Source organism: Talpa occidentalis, unplaced genomic scaffold (genome assembly GCF_014898055.3).
Source record: "Talpa occidentalis isolate TD23 unplaced genomic scaffold, MPIMG_talOcc4v2.1 talOcc4.14, whole genome shotgun sequence".
Lineage (NCBI taxonomy): Eukaryota > Metazoa > Chordata > Mammalia > Eulipotyphla > Talpidae > Talpa > Talpa occidentalis.
In genome coordinates, this window is record NW_023601433.1 from 76,760,122 (window position 1) to 76,779,620 (window position 19,499).

The 19,499-nt window shown below is 44.4% G+C and overlaps 1 protein-coding gene across 11 annotated transcripts in view; it reads left to right on the forward strand.

Annotated features, from left to right (window-relative positions):
• Positions 1 to 19,499, forward strand: part of DEPDC5 (DEP domain containing 5, GATOR1 subcomplex subunit) — a 110,145-nt gene that overhangs the window by 55,276 nt on the left and 35,370 nt on the right. For 5 of the 11 annotated variants that reach the window (XM_037510960.2, XM_037510958.2, XM_037510964.2 and 2 more), the window contains exons 26-32: positions 2,054 to 2,237; positions 2,705 to 2,865; positions 6,271 to 6,388; positions 6,831 to 6,998; positions 8,224 to 8,443; positions 10,085 to 10,218; positions 16,449 to 16,557. In XM_037510960.2, coding sequence (XP_037366857.1) covers positions 2,054 to 2,237; positions 2,705 to 2,865; positions 6,271 to 6,388; positions 6,831 to 6,998; positions 8,224 to 8,443; positions 10,085 to 10,218; positions 16,449 to 16,557 — 1,094 coding nt within the window. Of the gene's footprint in view, positions 1 to 2,053; positions 2,238 to 2,704; positions 2,866 to 6,270; positions 6,389 to 6,830; positions 6,999 to 8,223; positions 8,444 to 10,084; positions 10,219 to 16,448; positions 16,558 to 17,046; positions 17,339 to 17,616; position 19,499 lie in introns of those variants that run through there. The other 6 variants (XM_037510962.2, XM_037510966.2, XM_037510963.2 and 3 more) reach the window with 3 other exon arrangements.

Consider the following 19,499-nt stretch of genomic DNA (forward strand, 5'->3'; position numbering starts at 1 on the left):
TAGTCATTTCTTATCAGTGATCATTTAGGTAGTTTCTAGTTTTTTAACAATAGTGTGCAGCGTGGACATAACACATGCTATAGTAGGTGTACTTTTCTTGCGGCTCATGTCCTGGGAATATATTCCCCAAAGTATGGTTGGCAGATTGGCTATTTTCCAGAAAGCTTACAGCAATGAAGAAATGAGCCTGTTTCTTCTCTACAACCACCCCAGTTTTAACTTTATAGTCTGTGTTTATCATTGTTGTTCATGTTTCTGAAGTGGAACCTTCTCAGGGGCCTTCTTTGTTGGGCTTGAAGAGACCAGAGTCAGAAAAGAAACCACCACCCTTAACCCAGGGAAAGAACATCATTAAATTAAGAATCTATCACCACAGGATTTTGGACCAGGCATTTGAATTCTTTGCGTCTTGGCATGTGCCTCCAGAAAGCATTTTAAAATAATCGCCATAATCCTGAAGGTCAGGAAGCCAACAAGAGAATCAGAATGATCGAAGAGGGTGTAAAGATAAAGCTGTTTTCTGCTTCTGGCTGCCCCACTGTGGCTTTGATCAGGCCTCTTCCTTTGGCCTCTGGATTTAATCAGGACGCACAACAAACTCACCCTTGTCTGCCATTTAGGGAAACTGGGTGCTTAATTAGGCTATTCTGGGATATGTTTTGAATTCCTGAAGTATTCATGAGATAATAAGACTTGTGTACAGTCAGACTCGTCGAATCAGACGAGTCCCTGGTGGTTGCCAGGGACTTGGCGGGGAGGGAGGAAAGAGATTTGCTACTCAGTGGGCATAAAGCATCACCAATACAAGAGGATTGAGTTCTGTGGGCATGTGGTACAGCATTGGGCCTAAGTTAACACTAGTGTGTGGAAAATTTAAAAATTTAAGTAGGCAGAGTGTGTTGTGTATTAAGGGTTCTTACCACAATAAAATTCAAACAAACAAAAATACATCTCAAGACCCTTATAGATCATGAAGTTAGGTCTGTTGTGGGTGACATTTTTTTACCCAAGGCAGTGGTGCTGCACAGGGCATGTTTCCTGCTGTGACTTAGCACATCAGTACTCTTGTCCTTTAGCCCCAGATTCAGTGGGACTCTGTTGTACTGGGTAGTGGTACCTACCTAGTGGTGAGCAGAGAGGCTTCTGGTCCTGTAACCTCTAGGAAGTTGGACTTGACCAGGTGTTTAAAGGGGCTGGAGAGTCTACCATACCTGCTCCTTGGAGGCAACATGAAGGTGGGCTATACCATGACCAGGGGCCCACTGGCTGGTTTCGTGAGTAGAGTCTAGGGATGCCGCTCACCACTGTGATTGCACAGGGCAGCCCCCACAACAAAAAATTACCCAGCCCAGACATCATTAGGGCTGGCATGGAGAAACCCTGTTTAAAACTGAGAGAGCAGGCAATTCCAGACAGACCACATGGTCAGGTCCATTGTGTCGGGCAGTTTTTATTTTTTTTTTTTATAGGTTGTCAAACTCTGTCTCTTAAAATTCTAGCCTTACAACTTCCCAGACATCCTTCCTTAATTTCCCCTCCCACCCTTTTGGATCTGCAACTTGTTTTTGCAATTCTAAAAGTATTCCTGAATTCTGCTGCCATGTGCTGTTCACTCCAAGATCCAACTGAGCTCTCCTTTCCCCACCCAGCCTCTCTGCAGTCCTCTGGAGGGGCTCTGGCTTCTGCTCTTGGAATGTTGATTTGCTTCAAAGTGTAACTCTGCCTGCCCTGCCCTACCCTGCAGTAACCTCACTGGCATTGCGGCTGTAGCTCAAAACCAGCAGAAAATGAAAAGTATCAGCTGTGACTCCCATTTGCATGATGGGATTGGATAAGCACGTGCACTGCATTGTCTAACAAACTCTGTTTCTCTCTTTCTCTTTCTCCCTCCCCCCCTCCCTTCCCTCTTCCCCCTTCCTTTCCTGGCAATTTTATCACCTTTCACTGAACTTTTTTTCCCCACTATCTCTTTCCTCTCCTCCCCACTCCCTGCCCACGTCCCACACCTACCATGGTGACCACGCATGCCTTTTTCCCCTGTTACATGAGGCAGTTCTGACACTGTCTGCTCCCCCTGTAGTGCCAGGCTTCTGTTGCACAGTGGGAGTGGACTGGAAGTCTCTCACTACTCCGGCGTGCCTCCCCCTCACCACCGACTACTTCCCCGACCGCCAGGGCCTGCAGAATGACTACACAGAGGGCTGTTACGACCTCCTCCCGGAAGCGGACATGGACAGGTCGGTGTCAGAGGACCGCACTCAGCTTGTTCTAGGAGGGGTCTGGATATGTTAGGTATTTGTGGAAACACTGGCTTTTCAAACCTGTGTCCTTTTTATTTAGGAGATTTTATGATACAGGAATTTCTAGTTTGTTCCTTAGAATTCCATTGATACATGCCCTTTAACCATTTCTCCTCATTGATTCTTTCTTAGATTTCTTCATGCAGTTGTTCTGAGCACGCTAAATATGATCTTTTCTAAAATGTCTGGGCATCAAATTATCTGCCTTCTTTTTTCACCTGCTTGAATTGATCATTCCTCTCAAAGCTGGTTTACAAATTGTTAGTAGTTTGAATGGTGACCAGGGATGCTTGTGATGCTTGGTGATGAAGCGAAGCAATAGAGAGGAAGGGGCTGAGGACTCAGGACTATCAACTGTGTCCAGGGCCAATTGTATCAGTGTGAACAATTGTTTGCTTTTTCAGGAGGGATGAAGAGGGTGTGCAGATGACAGCCCAGCAGGTGTTTGAAGAGTTTATATGCCAGCGGCTCATGCAGGGCTACCAGATCATAGTGCAGCCAAAGGCACAGAAACCAAACCCCGCTGTCCCGCCCCCGCTGAGCAGCAGCCCGCTCTATAGCCGAGGTGAGTTTGTCTCCTTGGGTTTGTATTTTTCTTTTCTAAGAAACTTGTGGGAATAGGTTCTTTAGAGCACAGGGGATTAGGTAAATTTGGAGTACTTGTTTTTCAACACAAAATTTTCCTCTCTAAATTTTACTTTTCATGAAGAATAGTCTTCATTAGATACAGATTTATCTTCAACACTGTCTTCAATCTTCAGATCTCCTTTTAAGGAAGAGGATATGACCAAGTTCAGAAATGTTACTGCCTGGTTTGGGCAATACTGAGGAATAGAGGTACCTGAACTAGGACTGAGCTGTCAAAGTTCATGACAATATTCTAGATCCAGAAATCTGAATTTATTTCTAGCCTAGTACTTGACACACAGAAGATTCTCAGATGCTACCTAAACCTTAAGTTTACACTTGTTCTTTTTTTTTCGTATTCCAAATTCATCTTTCTCTTGTTTATTGTGAATGTTAGTGACATGAAGCAAGAATGGGGTGTCTATGAGTGACAGAGGCTAATAAATGACAGAGTCCATGACACTGATTAAGTTAGAGCCAGGCTCTGGAGAGTTTGTCTAAAAAAAAATCAGGCAGAGAGAATTAAGTGTGGGTGCCTGGAACAAGAAAGTAATGATCACTTCCTGGAACAATCAATGCACAACTGTCTACTTTCTTCTCATAGCTAATGTGACCCCCATTTCTCTAATTACCCAACTCAGAAACCTCAGATCATCTTTGGATTCATTAGTGCTCCTCTGCCAGATTAGAGAAGTGTGGACCTATGATTAGAAAGGATGAAGCTTAATGGTCATCCTGTCTAGGCCCTGGTTCTTACAATGAAGTCTGGGCTTTCAATGGATTTTCTTTGAAAGCCCCTTGTGACATTTATCACATGTTGCCTTCCATTCATATTCTAGACTCTATTGAATATTAACCTCTTTGAGTGCCAGGGCTGTTTCAGACTGACCTTTTTATTCTCCACAATAGAAACCGTTGTGCTTGGTGACTAGTGATATGGGTCAATAAATATGCTTATTTATTCAACAGTGTTTTTGAAGCTCTTTCTCTGTATAATCACATAGTGTGAAAAATGTGTTAGGGAAAAATCAAGAATTGGTGAGAACATTTAAGATGGGACCTGATCTGGTCTAGTGGAGAAGGAAATGTTTGAGTGAAGACCTGAAGTATGTGCAGGAGTGATTAGGAGAAGCAGGATGGGAGCAGAGAGTGAGAATAGAAGGGATGACACTTTCAAGCGGAGTGGTTGGTATATGCAAAGGCCCTGTGGCAGGAGGCATTGTGGGTACAGGCATGATGGAGCATAGGGAGTGACCAGAGACTGGGCCAGAGATATCAGGAGATCCTGGCCTCAGAGGACATTGTGAAGGATTTTATTCTTTATACCAAGAGTAGTGGGATAAATTCACCTTTGATCTCATTGGCCCTGTCCACACTCCCCACTTGCTTTTCTCAAAATTCCTTGCACATTCAGTTCTGTTCTGATTGATTCATAAACTTCACATGATGTATCATGTCAGATACTTGACCAGAGGCTTCTTGCCTAACTATGTCCTTTCTGGCTGTTTTTCTCCTTTGGTAAATTTAATCCCTTTTAAGTCTGTAGTAACAGAAGTGGTACTGTTGTTATAATTACTGGAAAAGTGGCTATCGTGTCTTATGCTACTTGCTGATTAGATTTATTGAATACCAGCTGTGAGTGAGACCCTGTGCTCAGAGTTTACAGTCTGCAGGCAAACAGACTTTAAACTAATTGTGAACAGTGCTGTGCAAGGTAAAGATGGGAATAACTGGTTTCACCTAATGAGAAATGAGGTATCAGGCTACCATGCTAGATGCTCATGAGCATTATCCCATGGCACTGTCTTCCTATGGCCAGCAGGGTGTTTAGTGTGTAAATGCAGGAATGCTGGGTGGGTGGAAGCCCTCTCTCTACATGCAGGAAGTGAGACTAGAGTTTTGATACCCAGTGTCCTATGAGACCAGGACCTCCTGACATCTCTGGCTCAGTCTCTGCTCACTCCCTATGCTCCGTCTCTCTTGTCTCCTTGGGAACCAAGGAGTGAGTTTCCTTGGGTACCAAGAGTGAGCAAATGAAAGAGATGGTATTAAACTGGGGTCTCTCTTGCAGGCAACCTGCCTGTTGCTCCCTTGGCATCATTTGCAAAGTTTCTATATCACAGTGAAGATCCTTTCAGATTCCACTGTCCTCAATTCTCCTGACCACTCCCACGCTCCTGCCACCATGTGATGCTCTCAGCTGAATGAGAAGACTATTTCACCTCAGATCATGGGAATCTAGTCTTGGTGTAGTTGTTCACTGAACCGCTATTTGACTCTCTTGAAAGTTTGCAGTTAGTTTTCCGGGAGCCCTGCCGATATCCCTAGGGGCCTGGAGAGTGGGGCCTGAGAAAAGGCAGGGCCTCCTGAGGATGCCAGAGCAGATGTACTGAGGGAAACTGAGCAGGGTAGAGGGCCTGGGACTGTGTGGTTTGTGTAGAGGTGTAAATTGGCTGCTGAAGCCAACTGCCCTGCAGTCAGAGGGAAGGAGGAAGGTATAGGTGTTCCAGGGCTTTAGAGGTGCTGACTGTCTGCAGCCTGCAGCCCCTGGGAGATGACTGCCCCAAGGCAGAGGGGGTATTCTACCCAGGTCTTAGGTGGGGCCCCCATGGGCTCTGTGGTCCCAGCCCAATCCTCTCAGCACACTTACCCTCAGGTTCACTATTTTCCTCTTTCCTATTTAATTTCCTAATACTTTCTAATCCCTACTGTGGGCAAGGCACTTTATCAGGTGCTTCTGAAAATATGAATACAAACAAGGGTTGGGCCCTGGCCTCCTGGAACTTTTTTAGTATGTAAGGGGGTGAGACAATCACACCAGGGCTACATAGGGATAGAATTCAGACCACTGACCTGATGTGATAGCTTTCTGGAGGAAGCTGCATTTGAAGGTAACCTTAAATGATTTCAGTAATGGCCCAGGAAGGGAAGGCAGAAAAAAGCAACAATTGCAGCAAATAAAGAAATGGTCATTCAAGACTGAAACTGCAGGCACGAAAGTTGGTTGCCAGCTTGGACTGAGGGCTTGTGCTTGGGTGGAGTGGAGTTCTATGTTAGCCTTACATTTTCTCTCAGACTTAATAACATCAGCTCCAGAACTTTCCTTCTCAAAGGATGAGGCATCGGGCTGTTCTACTTCGAGTGTGTCATCTAGGTGCTAGCGTCCCCAAGCTCTAACCTGCTGTCGGTACGTTTAGTAACAAAAAATTCCACCAGCTCCAGGATTCTTTTTTAACCAAGAATAGCCTTTTTCCATGAACCTGCCCCTCAACAGAAAGTGTTTGCCTCCTTTGTTTCTCCTCTTCTGCATCTGTCTGGAGGAAGTGATTTTGTTCTCTGTTAGGCCTCGTGTCCCGAAACCGCCCTGAGGAGGAGGACCAGTACTGGCTGAGTATGGGCAGAACTTTCCACAAAGTGACGCTGAAGGATAAGATGATCACAGTGACACGATACCTGCCCAAGTGAGTCCTTGGATCTTTAAAGTGTTCGGCTTCTGACCCAAATGGTGCCCAGGTGCCAACTTAGTTTATAGCATGTGCTGCCCTCAGTGAATTGTGGTTAGCACATAACTCAGGAGGTTAAGTGGTTGGTTTTTGCTTTTGAAGTTATTGTTTTATTTTCTAGGATACTTTAGAGTTGTAGCTCACCTACTCCAAAAGGGATTTGATTCCATTTACAATGTTTAGCCTGGTTTGTAACATGCAATTAAACATGAAGAACGTGAGGACAGAAGGAAGTGAAGGTTGAGGAAGATCTGAGGACTGCTACCAGTCCCCTGGGCTGAGTCAGTTGCTGCAGTCCAGGCTTGTGTGCTAAGGTGGTGTTAAATGTATTAAGACAGAATGTCCAGAAGCAATGGGGGAATTCTCTTTTGGACCTCTGGGCATGCCCTTTATTTTCCAGGTATCCTTATGAATCTGCCCAGATTCACTACGCCTACAGCCTCTGCCCTTCCCACTCAGACTCGGAGTTTGTCTCTTGTTGGGTGGAGTTCTCCCATGAACGGCTGGAGGAGTACAAGTGGAATTACCTAGATCAGTATATCTGTTCTGCTGGCTCCGAGGACTTCAGGTTAGAGAACGTACTTTGGCTTCCATCCTTGCTGCCTTGGGTATATCTTTATTTTAACACTTCTGTCCTTTTTTTCTGATTACACAATGATACCTGTTTTAGAAAATAATAGAGAACAGAAGCACATCGGCCTAGGGTTAAGAGTTTAGTGATGAGGGCCTCCCTGGTGGCGCAAGGGATTAAGCACTGCACTATGAAGCAATTCGCAGCCTCTGCAGCATGAGTTCCATCCCTGGCCGGCCAGAGAGAAACCCATATGGCGCAGCAGACCTCACCTGACTCGTCCGCTGCTCCCCTTAGCAGTGTATTTCAGTCAGTCTGCCTGTTCTGTTCTCTGCTCTGTCTCTCGTGAATCCTCTCACCCCCCTGCATCTCTGGCCTGTACCCCAGCTCTTGTATGCATAAATAAATAAATCATTAAAAAAAAAAAGAGTTTAGTGATGAGATGGGTGGTGGTGATGGCTGCCCAGGAGTGATGTATTTCATGTGAGTTAATTGTGGGTTTAAAGATAGTTTTTAGGGCCTTCCTAGTGGCCTAGGGGTTAAGTCTCATCACTGCTGTGGCCTGAGTTCCATCCCCAGCCAGGGAGCTGACCCACATGGCACAGCAGACCTCTCCTGTCTTGCCTGCTGCTCCCCTCTGCAGTGTATTTTAGTACATCTGCCTGTTCTGCTCCCCACTCTGTCTCTGGTGAATCCTCTTATCACCTGCACCTCTGGCCTACACTGCAGTTCTTCTGCACAAAAGTAAAAATTAAGTAAATAAAAATAGAGTAAAAAAAAGATAGTTTTTAAAGTAATAAATTTCACATTTCACATATATCTTACCATGCAAAGTCCCCCCGCAAAAATCTTGATGATGAGTTGCTCTCTGACGGACTGTCAGTGCAGCTTACATTGTTGGCATATGCCTCACTACCTGTGCGGCCTCATTTTTAGTTTCTGTGTGTGCTCTGTGATTGTGATGATAAAAAGCCACAACTTCATTGGGTCTGGGTGCATAGACAAATTCAGATGTCTCTACGATGTGAAGTGAGCTCAGCCTTCATGCTTTTCCATGAGAACTTGTGTTTTAAATGACACCATGAGAGGTACTGTCAGTGATATGTGTTCACAGGGTGGGGTACCCTCCTGCACAGAGTGCAGGAAGAGGTTTATTAGAAGCACTTCTTATTATCTACTTCTTCTCACCTCCACTCCCTTTTTTTCCTTTGGCCCTCCATAGCTTAATCGAATCTCTGAAGTTCTGGAGGACCCGCTTCCTGCTGCTGCCAGCCTGTGTCACTGCCACCAAGCGCATCACGGAAGGGGAGGTTCACTGTGACATCTATGGGGACAAGCCTCGGGCAGACGAGGAGGAGTGGCAACTCCTGGATGGCTTCATCCGCTTTGTGGAGGGCTTAAACCGGATCCGCAGGCGCCATCGCTCAGATCGCATGATGAGGGTGAGGGCTCTTGGGCCCCTGGGGGATTGAACTTGATCTTGCGTGCAGGAACTATCTCCTCGATTTCAGAGACCTCTCATTGGCTAGTTTACTTATTCCACAACTGTACAGCATTTATTTTTTTTTTTTTTTAATTTTATTTATTTATTTATACATGCGCTGGACACAGTCAGAAGCACAGGAGGGTGAGAGGATTCACCAGAGCCAGAGCGGGGAACAGAACAGGCAGACTGACGAAATACACTGCTGAGGGGAGCAGCGGGCGGCAGGAGAGGTCTGCGCGCCATGTGGAACCCTCGCCAGTGGTCGGGGATCGAACCTGCACTGCAGAGGCTGCGGGCAGCTTCACAGCCCAGCGCTCAACTGCTGCGCCACCAGGGGAGGCCCATGTGCAGCATTTATCTTAAACCCAAGACAAGTTGTTCTCCCCCATTGAGAGTAGAGGAGGGAAGACTGGGGTATACAAAGGTGACTGGATGGTGTTCTTGGCTTGGGGCCATCCCTCCCAGCCTGAGGACATAGTTCCTTCATGTGCTCCCAGGTGAGACACTGTGTTGGGCGCAGATACTTATGTAATAGGATGCTGGATTGCTGAGTAGAAATTGGCCTAAAAAGGTAACAGCAGCAATACTTACTTATTCTTATTTCAGTCACTATTAGGGTTTCTAGCACCCATGGGCATTGTTTTAGCCACATTACCCAGAGAGGACACTAAAGTACTAGGGCTCATGGATGTGTCTGAGGACACCCAGTTAATAAAAAGCAGTGTGTGTGTGTGTGTGTGTGTGTGTGTGTATTCTGGTCTATGGATTTTAACAAATGTATAGATTCATCTCATTACCACTACCACACTTAGGTTACAGAATAGCTTCATCACTCCTGAAAAACTCCCTCATGTTACCTTTTATCATCATACTCCTCCCATCTCCTACCTCTGGCAGCCACTAGTCTGTTCTTCATTATTATTATACTTCATTCTTGTCCAAATGTCGTATAAATAGAATCCTATAAGATGTGACCTTTCCAGGCTGCCTTCTTTTACTTAGCATATGCCTCTGAGATTCATTCAAGATATCTCTTGTATCAGTAGTTCATTCCTTTTAATTGTTGAGTGGTGTTTCATCATTCGCGATGCTTTTTTTGGTGTTGTTTTCAACCTCAAGTTCAGTGTTCTTTCCCCTACACCAGCTGCCTTTTGTATAAGTACCACTTGTGATTAGAAGCATTTCCAGGAGAGCTTGTATACTGGAAAGAACCTGGTTTTTGCAATCAGGTACTTGGAGAGAGAATTCTAACCCCAGTAGGATTTGAGATAAGTTTCTTAAGTTTTGTGAGACTTACTTTCTTCTGAAAATTAGTTATAACGTAATTTACTCCCTAGAACTGATTATAAAGTCAAATGCGATGGTATGTATGAATAACCTCAAAAAGGCAGTTTGTTTTGAGTCCAGGAGGCATTTGGGATCTGCAGTTCAAGAAACAAGCCCCTTTCTGGCACTTACTGAAGAGGGAGAACCTGTGTTCTTTAACTCTGTTTATTGGATTCCCAGGGCCTGAAGTGTGACAGATGTAGCAACACACTTAGGGGTGTCACTGAGGGTGCTCCCATGGGCTGATGGCCTGTCTTCTCTTCTTTTTTAGAAAGGGACTGCTATGAAAGGCTTGCAGATGCCTGGACCCATTTCCACACACCCTCTTGAGTCAACTGGACCTCCGGTTGGGAAGAAGGGAACCTCAGCTCTGTCTGCCCTGTTGGAGATGGAGGCCAGTCAGAAGTAAGTGCCTGGTTGGAGAGACTGCGCCTCACCCTGTAGGCCCCAGGGTTTTTAGTGCTCCACTTTGAATGGGATGAAGTATGATTTCTATCTGCAAGGAGCCTATAATTAACCAAAAGACATATACATGAAAAGAAAACTAAGTTAATACCTGATAAGTGTCACTTAGTATGAAATATGCCAGAAGTTAGAAACTTGCAGTGTGGGGCTTAATTTTTGAGCTACAGATGAATTTGGTTTTACTCACAATTGTTTTGTTTGTTTGTTTATAGACTATATTTTTTAGAGCAATCTTAGGTTCATAACAAGGTTTAAGATGCAAAGTGTACAAAGATTTCTCACATACACCGTGTTCCACACATCCATAGCCTTTCCTTACTATCAACATCCCCTACCAATGGTACATTTATACAGTGGATGAATCTATATTTACACATTGTAATCACCCAAAGACCATAGTTTATATTGGGGTTCACTCTGGATGATGTACATTTTGTGGGTTTAGACAGATTCAAAATGACACATAGGCACTATCAGAGAGTATTTTTACTACCCCAAAAAACACAAAATATTTTTTAAATAGCTTAGTTAAGTTTCTTTTAGTTTGAAGATTTCATGTAAAAATCTGGATTTTGTATGAATTCTGAAATGGAAAATAAATATGTACATGATTATGTTAATAAAATGTATAAAGTGGAATTATAGATAACATAGTATTATATATAGATAATACAACATTATATAAATTCCAGGTTTGCCTAAAATAGTTGAGGCTTTGTTAACACTGGGCCCATGCTCACACCTAGGCACGTGCTCCCAGGTTTACCTGAGACCAGCACATCTGGACTTGTTTTGCATGCTCAGTTGTTCTATCTGACTAGCTTCTCTAGGCATTTGAGTGTGTGGTCCCTTTAGGGACAGTACTTGCCAAAGTTCCCAGACACTGGTGGGACCATATCTTGTTTAGGGGCCAGGGAAAGCATCACAGGGGCTGGGACCTAAGTTTGTCTTATAGGAATGGAGGTGTTTATTTAGGTAGGAGGAAGAACTTGGGGTAAAGGAGAAAACACTGCTGTGTGCAGGTGGGACCTTGCTCTGGGGAGCCTTCCCTGACTCTCTACTCTCCCAGCCAGCTCAGGTTCCCCTCTGTGCTTTCCAACATCCTAGGCCTGTGTCCATTAGAGCACTTTCAGTACTCTGGGAAGGACCACAGTCATCAGCTCACCTGATTTCCCCTCAATTGTCTGTGTGTGAGGAGAGGCTCTATGTTATGCCTGGCACAGAGTAGATACATGGTAGAGGTTTACTGAATGGGGAGGAAGGGCTGTTGAGGGTCTCCATGTATAGACCTGGGGCCCCCAGCATGTTAGGTGAGGCTACAACCTTGTTTGTCTAGCATGTAAATCCATGACTTGCTCTGCAGGAGTCAGTGTGTTATTAGACTTCCTCAAAGTAACTTCAATTGAGCAAGTGAGCACAAAGCATTGTGGGAGATGCCCTTGCAATGACAGAGTGGAGAGTTGGAGGCCTGGCTGTCATTATGCATTCTTATGGCAAGAGGGGTCCTTTTAAAGTTTTTTGTTCTTTTAATAGAAATTTTCAAATAAAAAGTAGACAGAGTCATACAGGAAATCTCCATTTCTCCATCACCCTACTTCAGTGATCATCAACTCTTATTGATCAAGAGCAAACTGATCTTGTTTCATTTATATCCTATTTGCTATTACCTTCCTTTTTATTTTTCATTAAATCTATAATATTTCATTAAATCTATAATCTACTTCATCTATAATATTTCAATATGTATCTCTGAAAATTAAATGCTTTTAAAAATAACCCAAAATCATGATGCCATGATTTATCTAAATAGTTCCAGCAGCTCCTTAATATCATGAAAGGTCCAGTCAGGTGTTTGGCAGAGTGGTGTTTCCAGAGATGAGCCCCATGTTTCTGGAAGTCTGGTGGATGGGCCAAAGGAGGAAGAGGCAGAATGGAAGGTGTTGATGACATGGCAAGGAAGGGATGCAGGGAGAGACGTGAAGAACAGAGCAGGGTCACTGTGGGGGGGCAGATGAAAGGAGGAACAGGTTGGGTTTATTACTGAAGGCACCACATCCCCTTTAGAAAATGTCTTCATTGGACCAAAGAAAGACCACAGAACTCTGCCCAGCAGGTTCTTCCTGTAACACATCCCAAACCTTTCCCGCTGGAAAAAAGAACAGGGAACATATGTTGCTAGGAGGAGTGTGAAGTTGGGGGTGGGGGGGGCCTTATTTTAATATGTCAGTGAGTCATTGTTGAGTATGTGCCAAGGAGCCTCTTTCTGCTCAGATTGGGAGAGGAAAGACAGCTTGGGGTGGTAGTGTCCCCCAGTGTGGAGGCTGAGACTCTCAGCCAACCCCACAGCCAAGGGCAAGCTGAGATTTATGCTTGCCCAGATGACTGCTCCAGGCGGACACAATATATTTTCTCAATGCTAGAGGTAGAGTGAAGCCAGAGCTTTATGTAATGTTTACTCACACAACACTTCTTATGTGCTTTTCTTTTTCTTTGCCGTGTCAAGCAGATCTAATTTTATTTAAGGTGAAAAACAACACATAGCAACATAACGAAGAATTATTAAAATATCACCTGTAGTCCTGTCATCATTCCACCACTATGTTTATTCCCTCCAGTTCTCTCCCAGTCTGGATCTGTAAGCATGTACCTTTAGTTAGGCTGTTGGGGAAAGGTAGAGGCTCCTGGAGTTTCAGCCTTTGATTGATAAACAGCTTGACTGGAAGCGGTCTGGACTGCAGGTGCTGGTCAGCAGGTTTCTCTGCTCCTTTTGAGTGAAGAGAAATGGCTGAGTCAGAGCAGAAAGAGGGAGTCAGTTGCCGCTGCTTGGCTAGCGATTTCCTCCCACCGGAAGGCTGTGTGCCCTCGTGGACCTGCTCCCGTGTGCATGTGTACAGTATAGCTGGTCGTTTTCCCCGACATTAGACAAGGAGCCTCCAAGGGCAAGGGCAGGGTCTTACTTGACTCTAAATCCTAGTCCACAGATCAGCACCTAGAAAGCAACTCAATAAACGGGGATGTCATGTGTATCATACCACATGTCTGAAGGGTCACTGGGGAGTAACTAAGGTTTCCTGCCATTGCTGTCCTAGTCATAGCCTGCCATGGCAGCCCTCAGGAAATGCAGGGAAATGTGAGTGTGTTTACGGATGAGGATCAGAGGAGGCACCTGAGATAGAGACAGTGTGGTCTGAGCGGACAAGGGAAAGAACAAAGCATTTAGTCTGGGTTTCCTGTGTGAATTATACCTCAGTGTGACCAAGTAATTGGTGTGAGGATGCTTCTCTTTTTTAATATTCCAGCTAATAGGTACAGAAGGAACAATGGAATAATGCCTCATGTGATTGCTAATGCACTAATGGATCTATCAGAGACCATCAGTGGCAACTAATATCACCAGGGAGAGACCACCAGGCCTTATGGGCCTCCAGATAAAAGTACACAATGCACTTAGGAAGAATTCTTGCCCCCAAATTGAACCTAAATTAGTTTAAATCTTTAGACATAACTTCTAGTTCTCAGGAAGTGCCATGCACAGAGGAACATGATAAACAATAAGGAGACATAAGCAGCACATCCAGGCTGTGTAAGTTTACAGGACAAATGAGCTACTTTCTTCAACAAATAAACTGTAAGAATAAGGAGAGGTGAAGAGGAGCTTGTGGCTTAAAAGAGACTTATAGGGCCTCCCTGGTGCGCAAGGGGTTAAGATGCAACCTATGAAGCTATCTGCAGCCACTGCAGCACGAGTTCAATCCCCAGCCAGAGAGCTACCCACATGGCGCAGCAGACCTCTCCTGTCTCACACGCTGCTCCCCTCAGCAGCGTATTTCAGTCAATCTGCCTGTTCTGTTCCCCACTCTGTCTCTGATGAATCCTCTCACCCCCCACACCTCTGGCCTGTACCCAAGTTCTTGTATGCATAAATGAATAAATCTTTAAAAAAAAAAAAAGAGAGACTTACAAAACCTAATTTATTGCAATGTAGGGACTTTGATTGAGTCCTGTTTTATGTGAATAAACTATAAAAAAGTTTTTGAGATAATGGGGTAATACTTGATATTAGAAAACAAACCTTTAAAGAATCAAAAAGTGATTGTGATTTTTTTTTTTAAGTTTTCTCTTAGCATACATACTAAAGTGTTTATGGGTGAAATAATATATGTGAATTTCCATCTAATCAGTAGGTAGAGGGTATAAACAAAGAAAGATCGGCTCTAAGTATATAAATTTGGGGCCTGGATGTGTAGGGGTTCATTATATTATGCTCTTTTGTGTATGTTTGAGATTTTTCTGTAATAAAAAAGAAAGTGTAGCAGGTTACTATGGAAACAGGTTTCTTAAATCTCTGGTTTGTCATTACTTCACAATCAGGTAACTAAAATGGCAGAATTTAAAACCAGCAAAATAGCACAGATAGGGTTCCCAGAGAAGCAGGTTGAGATGGAGTTTGACATATAGGATGTTTAGGGAGAGTGGTTGGGCTCAACGCCTGTGGGAGGGAGGGGACAAAGCAGGGGTGGGCACAGGGAGAAACCCAGGTGCAGTGCAGGCCCAGTGAAGGCTTGGGCAGCCTCACTCAAGCCAGAGCAGGTTTCAGAGGTGAGCCAGGTTGGACCAGTGTGACCACCTTCAAACCCCCTCATGGTTCATTCACTGTCTATGGGCAGCCAGAGGAGGGCCAAGAACTTAAATACGGCTGCTCTACAGTGGGGCTGTCCCGGAACGGGCTGGCAGCTGAGCCCACTGAACAACACTCCTGGCTTCTGTGGCAAAATGGTCACAGCAGAGGGGTCTGGGCACTGCCTCATAGTTACAACAATAATGAAGCATTTAGGACTATAATGTGAACCTTCTGAAACTTACCAAATAAAAAATGCCATGATATATTAAAACAATATAATTTAGGGGAATATTTAATTTATTATCATTCCTGGTTAATTTTAGTTAGGAAAATACAGCTAAAGGTACATCTTTATGTACATCAGAACTGAGATGGGGGCCTGCCCGGTGGCACAGCGGTTGAGCGCTGGGTTGCGAAGCTGCCCGCGGCCTCTGCGGCGCCGGTTCGATCCCCGGCTGCTCCCCGGCCACTGGAGGAGGGTCCCACATGGCGCGCGGACCTCTCCTGCCGCCCACTGCTCCCCTCAGCAGTGTACTTCGGTCCTTCTGCCTGTTCTGCTCCCCGCTCTGGCTCTGGTGAATTCTCTCACCCTCCCGCGCTTCTGACTGTACCCAGTACATGTATAAAAAAACAAACAAACAAATAAATAAATAAAACATGCCTCTATAAAAAAAAAAAAAAAGAACTGAGATGGGATGAGATGTCATAAAGAAAGCCATAGTTGCCTTGTGTTATGGGATAATGCCTGTTAGATTTGTGTGATGGGGAGAGGTGGGGTTGTAAGTATATATATTTGAAAGATTAACTTATAAACACATTTCCCCCAGTTTAGCTTATGCCTCATGTTAATGCAGCCCTAATTAGCAGAATGTACTTTTACTGGTATATTTAATAAAACTGAGAAAACTTCTTCCCAGAGGGTTTAAAAAAATGTGTTCAGGGCCTCCCTGGTGGCGCAGCGGTTGAGCGCTGGGTTGCGAAGCTGCCCGCAGCCTCTGCAGCACTGGTTCGATTCCCGGCTGCTCCCGGCCACCAGAGGAGGGTCCCACATGGCGCGCAGACCTCTCCTGCCGCCCGCTGCTCCCCTCAGCAGTGTACTTTGGTCCTTCTGCCTGCTCTGCTACCCGCTCTGGCTCTGGTGAATTCTCTCACCCTCCCGCACTTCTGACTGTACCCAGTGCATGTAGAAACAAAACAAACGAATAAATAAATAAATAAATAAATAAATAAATTAAAAAAAAAAAAATGTGTTCATAGCAGTCACTTAAACCACATCACTTTGCCTTTTCAAAGTAATATGTAAGTACCAGGTGCTACAAAGATGCTTTTTAAATTGGGCTGTTTTCTGAAGTACCATGAAGGGCTGGTCATTATTTAGGGCCTTGAATGAAGTGAAGGGTGTTACATAGGGCATGAAAGAGGAACAAAGCAGAAGTGTGTGTTCCGAAGATGGCGGCCACAAAACTCACTTCATTTCACCTTGGCTAACAAGGGTCCTTCCCCAGAGGGCTCTGAGCAAGCTACTGTCATGTGTTTTTCCTCATTCCAGGTGCCTAGGAGAACAGGCAGCTGTGCATGGTGGCAAGAGTTCCGCCCAGCCAGCTGAGAGCAGCAGCAGCGTTGCCATGGCTCCCTCCTACGTGGATAGCCCACGAAAGGTAACAGAGGCCACGCTAGCAGGGAGCTGCCAGGTGTTCTCAGAGACCCACTGTGGGGGGTAAAATGGATAGTCATTAGAATTCAGGATTGAACATACTAAGGAGATGGATGAATTGTACCCTGAACCCTTTTAAATATTACTGTTTTTATTGAGGAACTTTCCTGTTCACAGTTGTAAGGAAGCTAACTTCTTGATAAAGGTAGACATAAATCTGTGAAGCTAAGTTGTATTGTTCAAGACCCAAGATCCTGCTTGGGCTTTGAAATTGGCCATTTGGTTCTTCTTCAGCCACATCTTTGGCTTTCCCTAAAGGGTGTAGAAGCTACTAAGGCAGCTTCCATGAGAGTACACTCTTCTTTGCTTGTGAAATTTCTATCAGTTTGCTATTCTCCTGAGAATTATAGTCAAGAGGGAGCAGATCATAGCTTGGGGGGCAAGAGGGGTGGTTGGGAAGGACCCAAAGCTGAGGCTATATATTTCTTTACAGAATAGCAAATACAGTGAGACCCTTTGCATAAAATATCTTCAGACCTAGGAGATGGTAAAAGGCATAAAGTCTAAACACCTGGAGGGAGGATCATTGAGAGAAAACTCCATAGGTGAGGCTTTTTGTATCATTAGACTTCGTCAGTGTCTTCTCCGGGGAAATTCAGAGCATGAGATCATTCTGATGTGATAGGGTGAGTTGACTGTACATTCTCTTATCTAGTTTCAGTTCACTCAGAGAGAGAAATTCAATATATGTATTTTATTTTTCAAAATTGTGGTCAAATTGTATGTCCACCTACGTATTTATTTTACTTCCATATCATGAAAATTTCCCCATGTTATTAAAATATTTTTCAAAAGCATAAACTTACAAAACAAGTATATTCCATCATAATGATATTTTATCACGACTTTTTAATGACTTTTTTGTTAAAAAAGTAGATGTTACCTGATTTTATAAGTAATATTTGGTAATTCCATAAATTTTGATAATTTTGTGTATCACAGTTATATGCAGACACCATCCTTGTTCATAATTGTTTGACTGCATCTCTGATTATTTCTTTAGGATCAATTCCTAGAATTAGACTACTAGGATGGAGGGATTAAAATATGAGGAAAAATATTGAATGAGGCTGCAAGCGGCATGTAGGATCTATGAATAAGCCAGAGGCCAGCAAACCTAACAAGTACTTTAGGCTTTGTGGGCCTGGAGACAAGACCAGTGCTTTGTGAAGGTACTTCCACAGCCACTTAAATTTTAACAGCCATTTTAGCTCACAGACAGTAATAACCAGGTGGCTAGATTTGGCTGGATTTCGCTGACCCTCACTCTAGTATATGATTTGAGGTACAGTTTAAGGATTATCTGTATATAAAAACGATCTGTTGGTCATGGAAGTCTTTTCATCTGTCTTCACTCGCGAGTGCATAAATCTCAGCAGCATTAGCCTCTCTGTTTCTTTATGTTCTGGCAGAAAAGGCACACAGGTGGAACAATGAGAATGTACAATACCCAGTGTCCTGCCCACTAGCTGTTACCTCTACTCATTGCCATCTTTGAGATTAGAAACAGTGCCAGGGACAAGGCTGAAAAGTAGGAAAAGTACGGAGCACAAGCTTTAAGGCTAAAATGCACTGATGACCTGATATTAGACTGCTGTTTAGAACGCTCCTTATCTCCCAACTGAGCACCAAAGTTCACATGTATAGCCATCACTGCGCCAGATGTCGATTCCTGAGTTACAAGGAGAAACACAGATGTTCCATGATAGCCAGAGTGGAGAGCCCTGTCAGCCCTTTCAGAAATGCCCAGCACTTCCAGGCAGAAACTTGTGGTAGGATATATCAAGGGGTAATTGAATGTGTGTCTCCATAGCTGCACGTTTCCACGGTTAGTGAAGCAGGCTCACAGCAGCTTGTGGGAAGTGGCAGCCGTATTGATAAAATGAACATCCGACTACTTTAGTGATTCCGCTTTTAGCATTGAAGAAAAGCTGTAAGAATGTAGGACCCTCAGATTTATCATGTGCCATTTCTGAATTTCATTGATAATAGGCATCAAAAATAAGTTTTTGAAGGGATAAGAGGATATTTCTTGACCTAAAGAAAGATAAAAGGAGGAATTGCTGGAAAAGTTCTCTATGCTGTTTTTGTTTTAAAAATGGCAACTTGAACCACACAACAATAGGGTGAGTTGGGGGAGACAGCTTCGGGAAGCCCCTCCAGTGACTACATATGTATCCAACATTTATATGTCTCAGCTGCTTGTGATTTTGTTATACACCCAGTGGAGGAGAGGTATTGCTGCTTCTGTATCTGCTGTTTGCTTTGAAAATTAAGCAAAAACTTTTCCTGCATTGAATCCTTGTCTCCTGTCTGGCTACCATATTGAGTAACAGGCAAAAATGAAAACCCCAAGCCTCTGTATATCTCTTTAAGAGGTTTGCTGCTCACCCAGCCAGGTGGGAGGCCAGGATGCCACCATTGAAGCTACGCCCCTCACCCCCCAACCCCGCCTAGACTCCCACCAAGCTGCTCTGATGCATTTTCCCTCCCTTGGCATAGGTCTGAAGGAAGTTCAGAGCTATGAGGGAGGGCGCAAGCATCCAAGCCAGGCTCTGATGAGACCTGAGGGAGCTTGGACACACCTTCTAACTCAGGTGCTTTCTCCCACACAGATGGGATGTTCTGTCCAAGAAGGTGTGAGTTCCTGCTCGTGCTTTGCATTTGGATATTGTCTTCCTAGGTGGATCTCTCTCTCTCCCACTCCCTGGTACCCCCCTCCTTGCACCCTTCCCTGCTGCATGCCCTTGTTTATGCTCTCCTCTCCTAGTTTTTAATTTTTCTTTCATATCCCTCTCCTCCCCCTGATGGTACACCACTGGCCCACATCCCGTTCCTCTCTCCCTTGCACCTGCTGTTGCCGCTGCTGCTTCCTCCTCCTCTGAC